General features: G+C 39.9%; 1 protein-coding gene across 1 annotated transcript in view; it reads left to right on the forward strand.

Annotated features, from left to right (window-relative positions):
- Window positions 1-293: 293 nt before the first annotated feature.
- The window catches only part of LOC107600374 (sodium leak channel non-selective protein-like), a 102,609-nt gene continuing 86,760 nt past the window's right edge, over window positions 294-16,142 (forward strand). Inside the window, exons 1-10 of the mRNA XM_016292248.1 lie at window positions 294-376; window positions 535-596; window positions 1,192-1,332; window positions 2,037-2,219; window positions 4,707-4,790; window positions 4,909-5,048; window positions 5,130-5,258; window positions 7,684-7,835; window positions 10,397-10,539; window positions 13,732-13,836. Coding sequence (XP_016147734.1) covers window positions 555-596; window positions 1,192-1,332; window positions 2,037-2,219; window positions 4,707-4,790; window positions 4,909-5,048; window positions 5,130-5,258; window positions 7,684-7,835; window positions 10,397-10,539; window positions 13,732-13,836 — 1,119 coding nt within the window. The 5' untranslated portion in view covers window positions 294-376; window positions 535-554. The remainder of the gene's footprint in view (window positions 377-534; window positions 597-1,191; window positions 1,333-2,036; window positions 2,220-4,706; window positions 4,791-4,908; window positions 5,049-5,129; window positions 5,259-7,683; window positions 7,836-10,396; window positions 10,540-13,731; window positions 13,837-16,142) is intronic.

Here is a 16,142-nt window from a genome sequence, read left to right on the forward strand (position 1 = left end):
ATTGTTCCGAACTGACCTTTGAATGACCTTGATGTAGTGTAATTTATGTTACATCTGACTTTGAAATGTTTACCAACTCACTCTGGAAAAGCTCTTTGTCATGTTATACGATGTTTGACGCACGAAGGCCTGCCTGACCTTACTGGACATGACAGTTTGCAGGATTTGTTCCTTTTGTATTGATATCACATGTAAAGGTCAAGTTTTCATCTGTTGTGTGATGCAGCATTCATTGACGCAACTCTTTTATAAATAAGAATAAAAGGCTAATGATGTTCTTGCAGGATAGACCTCAACTCCTCCGATCAGCTGTCTTTCGTGTTGAATTCAATTCCTCTCTATGCCGGGGATGAATGCACCAATGAGGAGCCTGACCGTGAGTAACCTGGTCCCACAATCCCATCCGTCCATGACTCCGCCACTCAGTGTTGCATATATGCCTTGTCTGATGTGGTGGACATTATTTGTCGATATAATTGTACCCGTTTGGTACACCATATGCCATGTTGACTAACTGTTGTGTGTTATTTACAGGGTATGCCTGATCGCATGTTATGTGCAGTGCTGGAGCAATTTCAGCTTTACTTTTCCCGTTGGTATGTGCGCTTTGTTTCAGTGAGTGTGTGATATCCATGTTTTATTATCGTCCTCGGTAAGAATGGCTCTAGTGCCAGTATTATGCAGTCTCATTATCGGTTGCCTGTCGTTTGTGTTATGCTGAAGATCCATTGTGATCTTTGCAGAAGGTAAGTCGGTATTTCTATGTCTAGTCAACAGTCTGCGTTTTATGTACGTCATTTGCTTGATTGCGTTTAATGGTGGCTGTGCAACATAACGATACATAATGTCTGGTACCATACAGAGCTGTGTCCTCATGTCGTACTGTACAGCCACAATGAACAAATAGCTCAAATCTGTTTGCATGTTGTAGTTACTAGATGTTTCTTTGCTTAGGACTTTTGATAAGACACTTCCTCTGAGGTGTTTTTTAAACCACATAATTATAGTAATTAGCATGTATCCTGTTGTAAGGTTTTTATTATTTTGCTAAATTTAATTTTGTAATGTAAGTGCTTACAGCATGTATAGAGTTAGCATCTAATAAAGAATAAATAGCTACAAACAGATTTGAGCTTTGGCTGATGTGTGGTTTAAGTTAGCATTTGTGGTCGATGTGCTTTTGTCTTCCAGATCCACTCTCTCTATAGCACAGCGAGCCCAAGCATGCTGAAGAGGAAGCAGAGCTCGCGGGTCGAGGCCCAGCCCATGACCGATTTTGGGCCAGATGAAACACTGACAGACAGTGCTGACATTCTTTGGATCAACAAACCAGTATGTGAACAAATCTTTGGAACCTTACCATGTGGCTGTTCTTCACAATAATTCGTGACTCACACATACTCACAAAAAAGATACTTGACAAGCTAAAACCTTGTCCTAACTAGGTGCAATTTCATACAATAGGGCATACAATTTTTTACTTTATTACTTACTATTATTATTTTGCCAGATCATATATCCACCTTATTTTTTTAGCAGGGAAGCTATTTCCTGTAAATGTGCAAGACTTCATAACTGGCTATAGGTAAATAACTAGACGAATAAGAAAGTGCAGTAAACAGTCAAACTGTTGGTGCTACAAGATTTACAAAAACCATAACACATTAAAATAATATGATTACAAATGATAGTTTGCAAAATCAATCAGCATAACTTATATAGCACACAAATCACAATAGACACTACACTCTCTGTCAACAAAAGCTGTCACCTGTGGCAGTACCCTTTTAAAATGTACTAATATGAACCATTTAGGTACAAATACTGTATGTACATTAATATGTATCTTTAAGGTATTAATATTCACCCTTTGGGGTAAATAAGGTACAAAAGTGTACCTTTTGCAAGGGAACCATCCCAGTGACAGTTTTTGTACTGTTTTTTTCTGAGAGTGTTTCCACTCTGTTTGGAAAAGGTACACAACTGAAACCATGAGGATGTTCCACACTCTAAAACAAATTGTTATTTGTCCTTAGTGGGTGCATTCTCTCCTGCGAGCCTGTGCCATAATTAGTGTAATTTCGGTGTGTATGAATACACCTAAGACCTTTGAGCACTACCCGCCCCTGCAGTATGTCACCTTCGCCCTGGACACGCTGCTGATGTTCCTCTACACTGCAGAGATGATCGCCAAAATGCATATCAGGGGCATCATCAAGGTAACACTTTCAATCAGCATTGTCACGATTTATAACGGAAATAGGATGAGGAAAAAAGGCTGTCCTTTGGAAGTGAATAAAATGGGAGGTGGCTAAATAGTGTCTGGACAGTTTAATTGGTGAATCGAGGATAACAACCGCACAGATTGACATTGAATAAGTGAATCATTTGCTTCCTGAACCTGCGAAGAGATGCCTGGAAATGTCTTCATCTTTATTCTGGCAAGGAAAGCAGTAAGGTTTATGTAGAAGATAGAGTAATTAATTTGTTCCTTTAGACCTGAGATTGTGTGAGGACAGGGTGATTAACCTTGCAGCAATTATATGCGAAGTTAACACATGCATTTTAATTTTATTGAAGGAGAGTAACTCACAGCATTATTATACTGGTGACAGTTAATTAGGCCAGTATATTTGTTTTATATTTCCTTCTCTTGAGTGCATGTTATGATCTGTGAAATTCAGTGACTTCTTGTTTTCTTTATCACTGTTAGCAGGTATATTTTTGCCATTAGGTATATTCTGGACTCGGAAACAGCATTAGTTGCTAATGCAGTAGTCTAAACCAGTGTTTCCCAATGCACCCTGGGGTGCCGTCTGTCGAGAGCAGGGGTGCCGTGTAAAAAAATATTTTTTTTATATTTTTAAATTGCTAAAATGTTCAAAAAAACATCTATTATATAATATCCATTTCTGATGTCGCCAATAATTAGACATGCGGCGAAATTTTGGCTGCCAAAAATTAGTTCACCGCTCAGGTTTCACTTTCACGTCGTGTGAAGCTTTGCGTATTATCCCACTCTATGCGTGTGCGCTCCGCTCAGTCGCTCCACTCGTATACCGTTCATGCTCATCAGAACAGCAAAGTCCACTCAGAAATTGAGCCGACAGGAAACATCTATGTAGTACAGTATTGTTTCTGTCTGCAATAGCCCTACTGTAACATGGTGTGGTATATGGGCAACTCTGGTAACGCTGCCCTCTCATTCATTGATCTGCTAACCGCTATGTTATGCTCACGTGTTCTGATAATAATAGCTTTTCAAATGATCATATCGAAGTTAGAAATTCAAATATTGTGACAAAATTAATTTTGTAGGGTGCCACAAGTTTGTTAAAATATCCAAAGGGTGCCGAGACTAAAAAAAGTTTGGGAAACACTGGTCTAAACATTGAATTAATGTAAAAAAATTCATTATCTGTTGTGAATTAGGCCATCTGTTTTCATCTTAAATAACTCCTTTATCAGCATAAACAATATTCCAAATTCAAGCTCTGCCAGTTGCTGTTAATAATGTCAGTTAATAACCAAACCTTCACACAGTTTTTAAGCTATCCATTTAATAAATCATGTTTGTGGCCAATGTGAGATCTGAGCACCATAGCTGATCAGAGGCTCTGAAATCCCAGGAGATTTCTTGGCAGATGTCTTGGGAGAACAAGTGCTTCAACCACTGAAGTATCTGTCTCTCTATCAAAGAAAAGCCACCAGTTTGTGAAGACAATCTGCACTCAAGCAAACAAACCTGAGCATGTCACACCTCTGATGTCATTACCTGTGCACCTGCTGCATGTGTGAATAGCTAGTTGACATGACAAACCCTGTGGTGTGACATGCTGTGTGACATGCAGCAATTTATTTAAAACAAATCTTTAATGACCTTATATGTATTGAGAGAATGTATGGAATATTTGTATGTTCAAATAAAAAGTATAAATATATGATATACTACCGTTCAAAGTTTGGGGTCAGTAAGATATTTTAATATTGAGAGTTTTTTTATACTCACCCAGGCTGCATTTATTTGATCAAAAATACAGTAAAAACAGTAATATTGCTATTTTTTTTACTTTTTTGTCACATGAATCTTCAGAAATCAATATGCTGATTGAAAACAGTTGTGCTGTGTAATATTTTTTTGTGGAAACCATGATAATTCTTTTTTTCAGGATTCTTTGATAAATAGAATGTTCCAAAAAAGAATGTTCAAAAGAACATTTGTTTGAAATAGAAATTAATTAGAAATATTATGAATGAATGAATGAATGAATGAATCATAATAGGACTATTTAAAATGAACTTGTGAAAGCTTAAAAGAAATGCTTAAACGTAACCAGTAACATGAATGAAAATATATGGGTATGTAATGCATCCACTACCTGAACATAAAGGACTCCTGTTTTTGGTTTGTCATTATTATTTACTCTATTCTTTGTGTGCTTTACCACTAGAGACATAGTTTGATAGTTCTCATTGCATATATTTTTTGTACCATGTTTAGTTCTTCTAGGTACTTGGGGCACACACTTGTTAGACAATGCCTGGCAGGATAAATACTCTGAAGTGCTCACACTTCTGTTTGCTGAATTTTGCCTGCTCTGTTGTTAACAGCTGCCACAATCTTTCATTAAACTGGCGGACCAGCTGCCACTCACCTGTGGACTTTCATTTACAGCCTGTGTCTTATCACCTGCCTCTGTTTCCAGGGAGAGAACTCCTATGTTAAAGACCGCTGGTGCATGTTTGATGGCTTTATGGTGGTCTTCCTCTGGGTCTCTCTTGTGCTTCAGGTAAGGAGATTACTGTATCTTCAGTGTTATTTCCCAAATAAATTGTTCCTTACAAATAAAAAGAACTGAGCTCATAGGGAACTCCGCTCATCCACTTGTTCCTCTGAATGGTCTCAAGGTGTTTGAAATAGCAGAGATTGTGGACCAAATGTCACCCTGGGGAATGTTACGTATACCGAGGGCCCTCATTATGATCCGAGCCTTTCGAATCTACTTCCGATTTGAACTGCCACGTACCCGCATAACCAACATTCTCAAGTAAGAGCCCCACGAGCGCAAAGAATGTGAGAAATGTCAATTTGTTTCCATATCAGCCACTTAAAATTCACTTCCTTTCAGACGGTCAGGGGAGCAGATCTGGAGTGTGTCCATATTTTTGCTCTTCTTCCTGCTCCTATATGGAATCCTGGGGGTTCAGATGTTTGGAACCTTCAATCATCACTGCGTCACCAATGATACACAGAAAGGGTAAGCAAGTTTCAACACTATTCTCTTTAAACAATGGAGCTTGTTGTTACCATGGAATAAAAATTTAAAAGGTAATTTGATGACTTGATATCTCATAATTCTGACTTTTTTCTCAGAATTGTAAAATATAAATTCCTTGAGATTACATCTCACAATTCTGCATTTATATCTCATAGTTCTGACTTTTTTTCTCAGAAATTATGAGTTTACATCTTGTGGTTCTGTTTTTTCTTTCTGCCCCAAAATAAAAAATAAAAAACATAATTGCAACTTTTTATCTAATTTTAGGTTATTTATTAATATTACTTTTATTTTTGCTTTGTTTATATCTCTCAGTTCTGAAAATTGTGAGAAAAAAATGAGAATTGTGAGATATAAACTTATAATTGAAAGAAAAAGGTCGGAATTGTGAGATAAAAACTTATCCCGCATAATTGCAACTTTTTATCTAATTTTAGGTTATTTATTAATATTACTTTTATTTTTGCTTTGTTTATATCTCTCAGTTCTGAAAATTGTGAGAAAAAAAATGAGAATTGTGAGATATAAACTTATAATTGAAAGAAAAAGGTCGGAATTGTGAGATAAAAACTTATCCCGTGGCAGAAAAAAGCTTCTATATTAAATACAATAAAATCAGCTGTCTTAGATTTAACTTAATAGCCCAAGAAGTTAAGAACTTCTCTTTTTGTGGTGAGCTTTATCACACTCCTTGTGGTGTATAATCCCTGGGATGAATCAGGGGATTTAACATTATGCTGCAGTTTTTCCTGGCATCAGCGAAAGATAAGAAGTATGCGTCTGTTGCTGTACACCTCCTACACACATCTGTTCTTTGGAATATAAATCCCATCAGCAGCTGTAAACGGTACTAATAACAGATCATCATTTTCATCATGTGAAGTCACGGCCTCATAAACACTAAATAGTATGAACAGCGACATTATATTATATGTTTGTCTGAATTTCACATGGAGGTGCTTGATAAGGCAACAGAAATTCATGGCTAAAAATGAACAGTAAATCTTGCTGGAACACTTGCACACATCCCAACTTAAGGGGCGTGATGAAAGCAGGGTTGAGCGCAGTCTTAATGCAGTGTGTGTATGGAACTGTGGAGGTGGTTCTCTTTTAAAACCCAGGCCTATTTAATATTCCCTTGCAAATGAATGGTGTGTCAGAGCCGGCTCTAAAACAAAGAGTCTATACCATCAGCAACAGAGGAGTGTGCTGAGCACTAATCACAATAATTAACGCTTCCTGTGTTGCCTGGGTGTCGTGCACATGCTCGCCTCTTTTCAGCAGCCTGGCCTAAATCCGTCTATGTACATGAGAGAAAAGAGCTCCTATATTGCAAGATATCTCACCCCGACCTTGCACTGACATTCAACATATTAACAATCAAAAGGGGTTAGGCACGGTAAACAATATTGCCTGCCATATAATATATGTATATGGGCAGGATTTTCATGCATCATGCAAGTGGAAGTGTATTTCAGAAAACTCATTGTTGATTATCTTACAGAATTACAGTACGTGTCCTAGGCACAGAGTAGCAGGGATTTTAATCTCACAGGGATTCAATGGAATAAATGTGCAAGGGAGTTTACCAGACTTGTGTCTGTTGGGGATAAATTTTTAGATTTGATGTCACAACGTTTTATTTTTCAGGTGCTTTATTTGTCACTATAGTAACAAATATTACTCTTAAGAGAACAGGATTGACAAAAAAAAATCTGTATTTTCCCTCTTGTTTTCCAGTAAAATATCTGAACACCCTTAAAACATTAACATTTATTAAACATAAATTGAGAGCTTAAATGCATAAGACATTAAGACTTGTTTTCAGACAATATATATTACGTTTATTTTTTGTATCATTTGGCAAATAGTGTTTAAAACTAAACACTGTTTAAAATGTTTAAAACAAGAAAAAAAAACAATGAAGATAATTTAATTTAATAGATGCTTCCTGAATGTAAGTCTTCTCAAATAAATGTTTTATTAAAATCAAGACACAAATACAGTAAGTGTGTGTGTGTGTGTGTGTGTGTGTGTGTGTGTGTCAACGAGAAAAACACAAAAACAGATTTAAACAAAATTGTGTTTCTCTTATAAACTTGATTTCTTTTAATTGCATTTTAACTGTGTACTGCGTTAAATTATGTAGGGCAAATGTGAACTCAAAAATAGTTTTAGCTGTTGACATTACTGAAATTAGTGTGGGACTTAGCATGGGACTAGTAAAAATGTCATTATTTTATGTGTTTTAGAGCAATTATTAATGTAAGTATTTAATATTATATATAATATATAGTATTAAATATAGAATACACCAGATGACCTGTTACAAAATAATGGTTAATTTGATCAGATTTAACATTTGATGATGATTCTTTGAAAACACACTCTGGTCTATTTCTAGTAATGTGACATGGAACAGCCTAGCGATCCCTGATACACACTGCTCTCCGAATGGGGAGGGTTATCAGTGTCCGGCGGGGTTTAAGTGTGTGGATTTGGAAGACTTGGGACTCAGTAGACAGGAACTCGGATACAGTGGCTTCAATGAGCTTGGTGAGTCATTGTGATGCTTCACATTTGTCCATCTGCCATGATCAAAATGTTTGTAATTTTGTTTATTTTTTGTGAGTTTATATTATTATTTTTTTTATTATTTTCTCTCTCCAGTTTGCACCTGGAAAATTTGTACTGCTGTTACTAAAAATCTGATATTATGAATATAAATATTATGAATTATGAATATCATTGAATTCTTTCCTCAAAGCCAGATTGGACACCAGTGGCGTACACTAAAATCATTATCTCTGGCCTTTTTACTAGGAAATTTAAAGTCGAATGGTTTAGTTTTAGTTGTCTGTTGAAAATTATATCGTCTTTGCGCTTTGTAATTATTCACAGTGACTAAGTGTGATTAATTGTAGCATTGTTGACTGAAGTGTTTCCAGTTGATGTATGCATTATGTGCAAGCAAACGTAAACATAAATGCCCTCTGTCGCTGCATTTATGAAATGTAATATTGGCTTAAATTTCAAAACATCGTGAAGGCAGCTTCACAAATAGACCAGTTTTTTTAAGCACCTTGATCTGTACGAAGCAGCATTCCATATTTGTATCGCTCCCATTTGAGATAAATCCTCTAGAAAGGTACACAGAGCAGTGCCACTAATCTCCAAATAGCCATGAAGTGAGGCTTTTCCCTAAAAACTGTTTTGAACAGGCTTTGAACCATTGACTTACAGAACATTGAGATCTGCGAAAGGGCCCTTCTTCGTCCTATTTATAGAGTTCAGTACACAGATAAGTCATGTGTAAGTCAACCAGAACTGCTCCTGTATCAGTGATCTGTCGTCCATTCATCCGTGTTCACAGTGTGGTTTGCAGCCTCAACAACAATGCATTTTTTTGGGCTTCCAAGATTCAGGGATGCAGAAACATAAAGTATGATTGGGAAAAAGTCCAATGTCAGGGTTAATATATTTTCTTTTTCTGCTGTTCCTTTTGGACTGCCAACATTTTCACTGACCCCACCACAAAATTAAGTCCCGTGTTTAAAAAAAAACTTTTTTTAAACAAATTAATTATTTAAATTCATCTATTTTAATTACATTAAAACTCTCCTTTTGTTGGCTTTAATTTAATTTAATTTATTTCAAACTATTAACTGTTGTAGGAACGAGTCAAATCTTTTGGAATATTAGTGTTTAAGGATTGCTGAGCTATTGTCTTTTTTTCTTAGAAATGTAAGTCTTAGTATACTCTCTTAGGTCATTCAGGATGAAATTGGAATAGAGTTTATTTTCCCCTTTTGTTAGGCATCTCTGGACACAGTGATTTATCCCTAAGTGATTTTTAATGGGAGTCCTTAGTTTGCCAAGTGCATTTCCCTCTAATTCTTCCAGAGAAAGACTCTGTTAATGTTTATACTGAAGTATGTACTTTATCTAATGTGAATTACATATTGATTTAACACAGTTTTGTGAGAAAGCCAAGTGAAATAGTGTATTTCATTAATATAGGTCCTGTAAAGTATATGTTGTATGATTGGTGAAGCTAACCTTCCCTAAGCCTAAGACCCTACAGGACTCTGCCAGTGTCCTTGGCCCATTTTGCCCCTGGACCTGGTGGGAAATGGCAGGAAGCAGAACTGAGTGGCATGCTTCCTGCTGGCCTTTGGCAGCCATATCGCAGCACGGCATCATGGGTCACCGTGAGTGCAGAGATAACATCATTGAGGGCTTGGAAGTAGAAAGCACCTCATGCACTTTGTGTATGAAATAAGTCAATTGTTTATGGTGTATATGCTGTACAAGTAACAGTGTTATTTTAGTATTATTTATATACTACTATAGTATCTATTAATATTTTGAATTAAGTTTTATTACTATATTTATAAAAAGTATATTGAAATTTTGGTTTTAGTAATTTTGTTATGTGATGGTGCCATAATGACATTCATCCCTATTCATTTTTAATTGTATGGAAAAGACAATGAAATACTTTTGAAAAAAATAGCTAAACAACTTCTTTTGTATAACACCGGGTTTGGAACAGTGTGAGGGTGGCTAAATAACAGAATTACTAAATAATACTGTAAATAACAACAGACTATTCATTTAAGTTCCTTGGGAATTTGTCCTCTTTCCTCTCATCTCTTATGAAGAAATCACACTTGTATGATTAAAAAGACATAATACAACATACAAGTGTGATTTCTTCATAAGAGATGAAGAAATCACACTTGTATGATTAAAAAGACATAATACAACATAGCCATGAAAGCAATCTGTCCTTAAGTGTGTAGTTCTTCATTTAGCCTAGTTCCTTTGATTCACAGCTACTGTTACACTCCAGCACAACATGGAACCAAAGAGTACTTCAGAAGTCAGAATAACCATCTCATTCAGCTGTTTGGAGAGAGAAATGCATAGCTGGGCAATAGGAAGCACCTGACAAGGTTCACTAATGCCAAGACTGTGTTTATGTCTGAATTTTTGTGTCTCAGTGCCCATTCGGACCACTCCGGGGGCACAAGAACATCTCAGACATGGGCTTCTCCCTTTCCTCTGTCTTCTTATGTCCCTGTCATGACCCTACTTGTCATCTCCTCCTGCAGGCACCAGTATATTCACTGTATATGAGGCTGCGTCTCAGGAGGGATGGGTCTTCATCATGTATCGAGCCATTGACAGCTTCCCACGCTGGCGCTCATATTTCTACTTCATCACGCTCATCTTCTTCCTCGCCTGGCTGGTCAAGGTGGAAAAATCCTTTTCTTCTCACACCAGCGATCTGCAAAAACTTAGTCATAATCTGCACATGGGTCCTCCTTAATTTCTAGACATAGAAAAGTGAGGGTTATTCTAGGTGTCTAATATATTGTGTTATATTATATATTGGGCCTTAAAATTTTTATTTCAGTGCAGTTATTGTGTGCATGTTCTACCAGTCAGAAGTTTGGGATCAGTAAGCTTTTTAAAGGTTTTTGAAATAAGTCCATTAGGCTCACCAAAGCTGCATTTATTCGATCAAAAATACAGTAAAAACAGAAATATTATTAAATTTTAAAACAACTGTTTTCATATTATTTTAATATATTTTAAAACATAATTTATTTCTGTGATGGCAAAGCTGAATTTTCAGATGTCATTAGTCTTCAGAGTCACACGATCCTTCAGAAATCATAATAATATGCAGATTTGAAAAATTTCTTATTATTATCAATATTGAAATGTGCTGCTTAATTTTTTATTTTTTTTGGAAACTGATTCTGTGTTTCTTTTTTCAGGATTCTTTAATGTGTAGAAAGTTTGAAATAAATGCATTTACTTGAAATAGATTTTTTTATTTGTTTTAAATGTTTTTACTATCACTTTTAATCATTTTAATCATATTTGTGTCACGGTACGCATATCCATAGAACACAGGGGAAATCCATACAATAGGCGCAATGCACACACACGTACACGAGTATACCCAACGAAGAACTAAGGAACAGACACGAACTAATATACACAGGATAATAAGGAACTCAGGTGCAAGGAATCAGAAGGCAATCAAACTAAACAAGAACAGGAAAAAGACCATATAAGGAAAACACAGGAAGCACTACGGGGACAAGAAGTGTCCAAAAGTTTTGACAGGTGGTGCGTCCTCGCACCGTAGATACACCAGAGGGAGGGCTCGGTGGGAATTTGGGAGGAGGCTCAGGAGGAGGACGGACACCCGGGAGGGGCCCAGCAGACAGAGTCCATGGGTGTGACGAAGGAGAGAGGAGGCAGGGAGGAGACAGGAGGGGCTTTCAGCAGGAGGAGCTAAGCAGAACCCAGCCCACAGCCCTAAACGGTAGCCCATGGCAGAGCCAACAGAGGGAGGAGCCATGGACGAGGAATGGCCGCCGACTCCAGGGGGCACACAGGAAGCACTACGGGGACAAGAAGTGTCCAAAAGTTTTGACAGGTGGTGCGTCCTCGCACCGTAGATACACCAGAGGGAGGGCTCGGTGGGAATTTGGGAGGAGGCTCAGGAGGAGGACGGACACCCGGGAGGGGCCCAGCAGACAGAGTCCATGGGTGTGACGAAGGAGAGAGGAGGCAGGGAGGAGACAGGAGGGGCTTGCAGCAGGAGGAGCTAAGCAGAACCCAGCCCACAGCCCTAAACGGTAGCCCAGGGCAGAGCCAACAGAGGGAGGAGCCATGGACGAGGAATGGCCGCCGACTCCAGGGGGCCGACCGGCGGCGGAGCAGGTGGTGGATGAGCCCGAGGCGGAGACGGAGAGCCAACGAGCCAGGGGGATGCCGATGATCCGGGGGGCCAGGGTGGAGCCGAGGGCTCTGGGCACCGAGGCGGAGATTCTGTAACTGATAAGGAGTAACTGAGGATCAAGGTGGAGCTGGTGGGAGGAAGAAGCCCAACGGAGCTGGTGGGATGGAGCGACGAGTTGCAGCCAGAGGAGCAGAGTCCAGAGGTGATGGTGGGTCGATGCCCGACCAAGGCGGAGCCGGAGAGACGAGGGAGCCCGGTGGAGCTGGTGGATCGACGGGTGACTGTGGAGGTGAGGGAGCTAGGAGCCGAGGTGGAGCCACTGGGTCTACGGGCTGAGGCGGAGTCCGGCCCTCGGAGGCTGGTGGTGGAGGTGAGGGATTCTCCAGCCATGGCGACGATGGAGGATGGCAGACTCGCGGAGCTCGCACCATATAGATGGTGGGCTGAGAGCGAGCAGAGGGGCTGCCAGACAACAGCAGTAGAGGAGGCAGGAGCGGGTGGGTGTCTGGGCATTCGTGAGCCTCCGGACTCTCAGGGCTGCCCTCCAGAATCAAAGCCCACTCCTGGCTGGACTTGGGGACAGGAGATGAAGGAGAGAGGAGAGGGGGCCAGTCGGTCTCCAGATCTGTTTCCCAGTCAATAAGGTCCCCCTCTACGTCCAGCAGTCCAAGATGCACGATAAGCTCACCCTCAGCCGTGGTGCAGTGGGCAGAGACCACACCATGCTCTCACCGTCCTTGGCTTGTTCCCTCGTGGCGGGCGTGGTCGCCGGCTCTCGCATCTGCTCAGACGGAATGGGCTCTGCATCCGGGGCGATCCTCTGCTCAGTCGCTCTGCACTGCGCTGGCTCGTTAATCACGGCGGGAATTGGCTCTCCTTGGTGGGCTCGGGCTTGCGCTCCTCGCAGCGGGGAGATGGTGGGCTGGGCTCTGGGTCCGGAGTGGATCTATGGATCCACTCCACAAATGAGGCGAAGTTCTCTCGAGGACCATCTTTGGACGACGACGCTCTGCACTCGATGTTTAGACTGGCGTCGTAGAACGCACAGAGCGTGTCGTCCGGGTAGCTGGTGGTGTTTGCTAGCAGCAGGAACAGTCTAGTATGGTCCACGATAGCTTTGTCCCCCTGCTCCAGCAGGAGGAGGAGGTATTCGGGCCGAAGAATGGCATCCATCCAGGGAACACAACAGAAAAAAAGACACGGGGAAAACGAGAAAACAAACGGAGGGGAAAACACAGAGGTGACCGTCTTGGTCAGGTCTTGCAACTTGCTGAATAAAAGTATTAATTAATTTAAAAGACAGACCCCAAACTTTTAGTTAGTTTAGAAAGTTACTTTTAGTTTAGAAAGGTAGTGTGGACCTCAGAGGAAATAAAATGTATGACTTGACCCCCTTCAATTCACATAGGCAAGGGGTGTTCAATGTTCAATGCAAGTTAAGCTCTATTGAAAGAATCTGTGGCTATTGATTACCAAAGGAAATCTTTTTAAATCATCCATCAGTTTATAACAAACAGAATTAAACCTCAATGAATGTTAAAGACAATGTTACATATGACATATATGTATTTTATCATTAACACAGATATGTGTTCAAATTTTTCACTTATTTGTCAGAAAACAAGCATAAGCTATCTATCATTTATGGGCCTAACTTTTTGTGATTTCTTTTACTCGTGTTCCCAGAACGTGTTCATCGCTGTGATTATTGAAACATTTGCTGAGATCAGAGTGCAGTTCCAGCAGATGTGGGGGTCCCGGAGCAGCACCACGTCAACAGCTACTACACAGGTAACCAAACACATCTACGCACATGTGCACAAAAAGCAAGCTTTGGTGTATGATTCATTTCCCACCTTTTTTAATCTCTTTCATCAATACAGGTGCATCTCAATAAATTAGAATGTCGTGGAAAAGTTAATTTATTTCAGTAATTCAACTCAAATTGTGAAACTCGTGTATTAAATAAATTCAATGCACACAGACTGAAGTAGTTTAAGTCTTTGGTTCTTTTAATTGTGATGATTTTGGCTCACATTTAACAAAAACCCACCAATTCACTATCTCAACAAATTAGAATATGGTGACATGCCAATCAGCTAATCAACTCAAAACACCTACAAAGGTTTCCTGAGCCTTCAAAATGGCCTCTCAGTTTGGTTCACTAGGCTACACAAGCATGGGGAAGACTGCTGATCTGACAGTTGTCCACAAGACAATCATTGACACCCTTCACAAGGAAGGTAAGCCACAAACATTCATTGCCAAAGAAACTGGCTGTTCACAGAGTGCTGTATCCAAGCATGTTAACAAAGTTGAGTGGAAGGAAAAAGTGTGGAAGAAAAAGATGCACAACCAACCGAGAGAACCGCAGCCTTATGAGGATTGTCAAGCAAAATCGATTCAAGAATTTGAGTGAACTTCACAAGGAATGGACTGAGGCTGGGGTCAAGGCATCAAGAGCCACCACACACAGACGTGTCAAGGAATTTGGCGCTTAAAGGATAGAGAGAATCAATTAACCCTAAATGCTCTTGCTTTCCTGCCTGCAGTCTTCTCCTGTGGGGAAACCTGTCCTGTTGATTTTATACAACCATCACCTACATAATGTTTGGTGTGAGAAATTCACACTAACCAAGCTAATGGTGCAAATGCACAGAAAATCTGGAGCGGGGGCGTGGTGTGAAAAGTTGTGTGTGTAATTGTGTGAACTGAGGCATAGTGTCTCCCTGACTGCGCCAGTCACAGTACCAGAGCCAATCCTGGAGCAGAGCCTTAGAGGTTGGCATGAGTGAAGCTGGCAACACTTTTGGCAGCACAGGAGTGACCTGACCTCCATTATTAAAGTCTTATGCCTGTAGAAGTGCCCTCTGGGTAAAAGAAGGGCTATAGCACACAACATTTCTTCCAGCACTGCTTTAAAGGGTTAGTTCACTCAAAAATGAAAATTCTGTCATTAATTACTGACTCTCATGTTGTTTCAGACCCGTAAGACCTTCGTTCATCTTTGGAACACAAATTAAGATATTTTTGATGGAATCTGAGAGCTGTCTGACCCTGCATAGACAGCAATACAACTGAAATGTTCGTTTTCTTTGTTAAATGTGAGCCAAAATCATCACAATTAAAAGAACCAAAGACTTAAACTACTTCAGTCTGTGTGCATTGAATTTATTTAATACACGAGTTTCACAATTTGAGTTGAATTACTGAAATAAATGAACTTTTCCACGACATTCTAATTTATTGAGATGCACCTGTAGCTCTGGGTAAGAGGTAAAAAATGTTAACTGTTGACTGTAGTGAAGAGGTTATGTAATGTTTGTACAATTACATTAAGCAATGTAATTAAAGGTGCAGTAGGAGATCTTGGAAAATGCTAACTTTAGCCTGATAACACTGAAAGCGAACGTCCCACCCTCCCTGCAATCACCGTCCAAAGCCACGCCGCTTGAACGCATAAACGCTCACAGACCTCGAATACCAGAGACATCATTACTACAATAGGCTACATCAGTGGTTCCCAATTCCAGTCCTCGCTCGATTAATTTACAGAGGTATATTATGTCACATTTCACACTTCTCTAGTAAGTTTCGTCTGTGTGTGAAGACGCTGCGCAGCGCAGATATGAACACTGCAGAGAGACATGCAAAATATGCAGCGGCGGGGGCTGGCGGGTGCGCGGGCATGGAATTGGGAACCGCTGGGCTACATCATGTGCCATTCACCGGTGAGAAAACGTTATAGTACAGTTAGTAAAAGTACTACAATACCAGGAAGGAAGATCGGGTTGTTGATGTTTGTCTGCCATTCTCGCTCTGTCTGCACAGCGTGCGTGAACGCACTGATGACGTATCCTATCTGCGCGAACCGGGTGCACAGAGGTATGCTAATACATACGTTGACAGACAGATAGGAAAGCTAATTAAAATGCTCGGACCAAGTGTTTTGATTGGACAAACATTTCTTGGTCCTACGCCTTCCACAGAATATATAAATACAGATAAATACATTTAGACCACTTAACTTAATGATTGCTATCGGGATGTGAAGAGACTTTCAACCAGCATAACAAAAAATGTTTCTGAAGACAATC

This window comes from Sinocyclocheilus grahami, unplaced genomic scaffold, assembly GCF_001515645.1.
Source record: "Sinocyclocheilus grahami isolate Dianchi unplaced genomic scaffold, SAMN03320097.WGS_v1.1 scaffold283.1, whole genome shotgun sequence".
NCBI classification, from domain to species: Eukaryota; Metazoa; Chordata; class Actinopteri; order Cypriniformes; family Cyprinidae; genus Sinocyclocheilus; species Sinocyclocheilus grahami.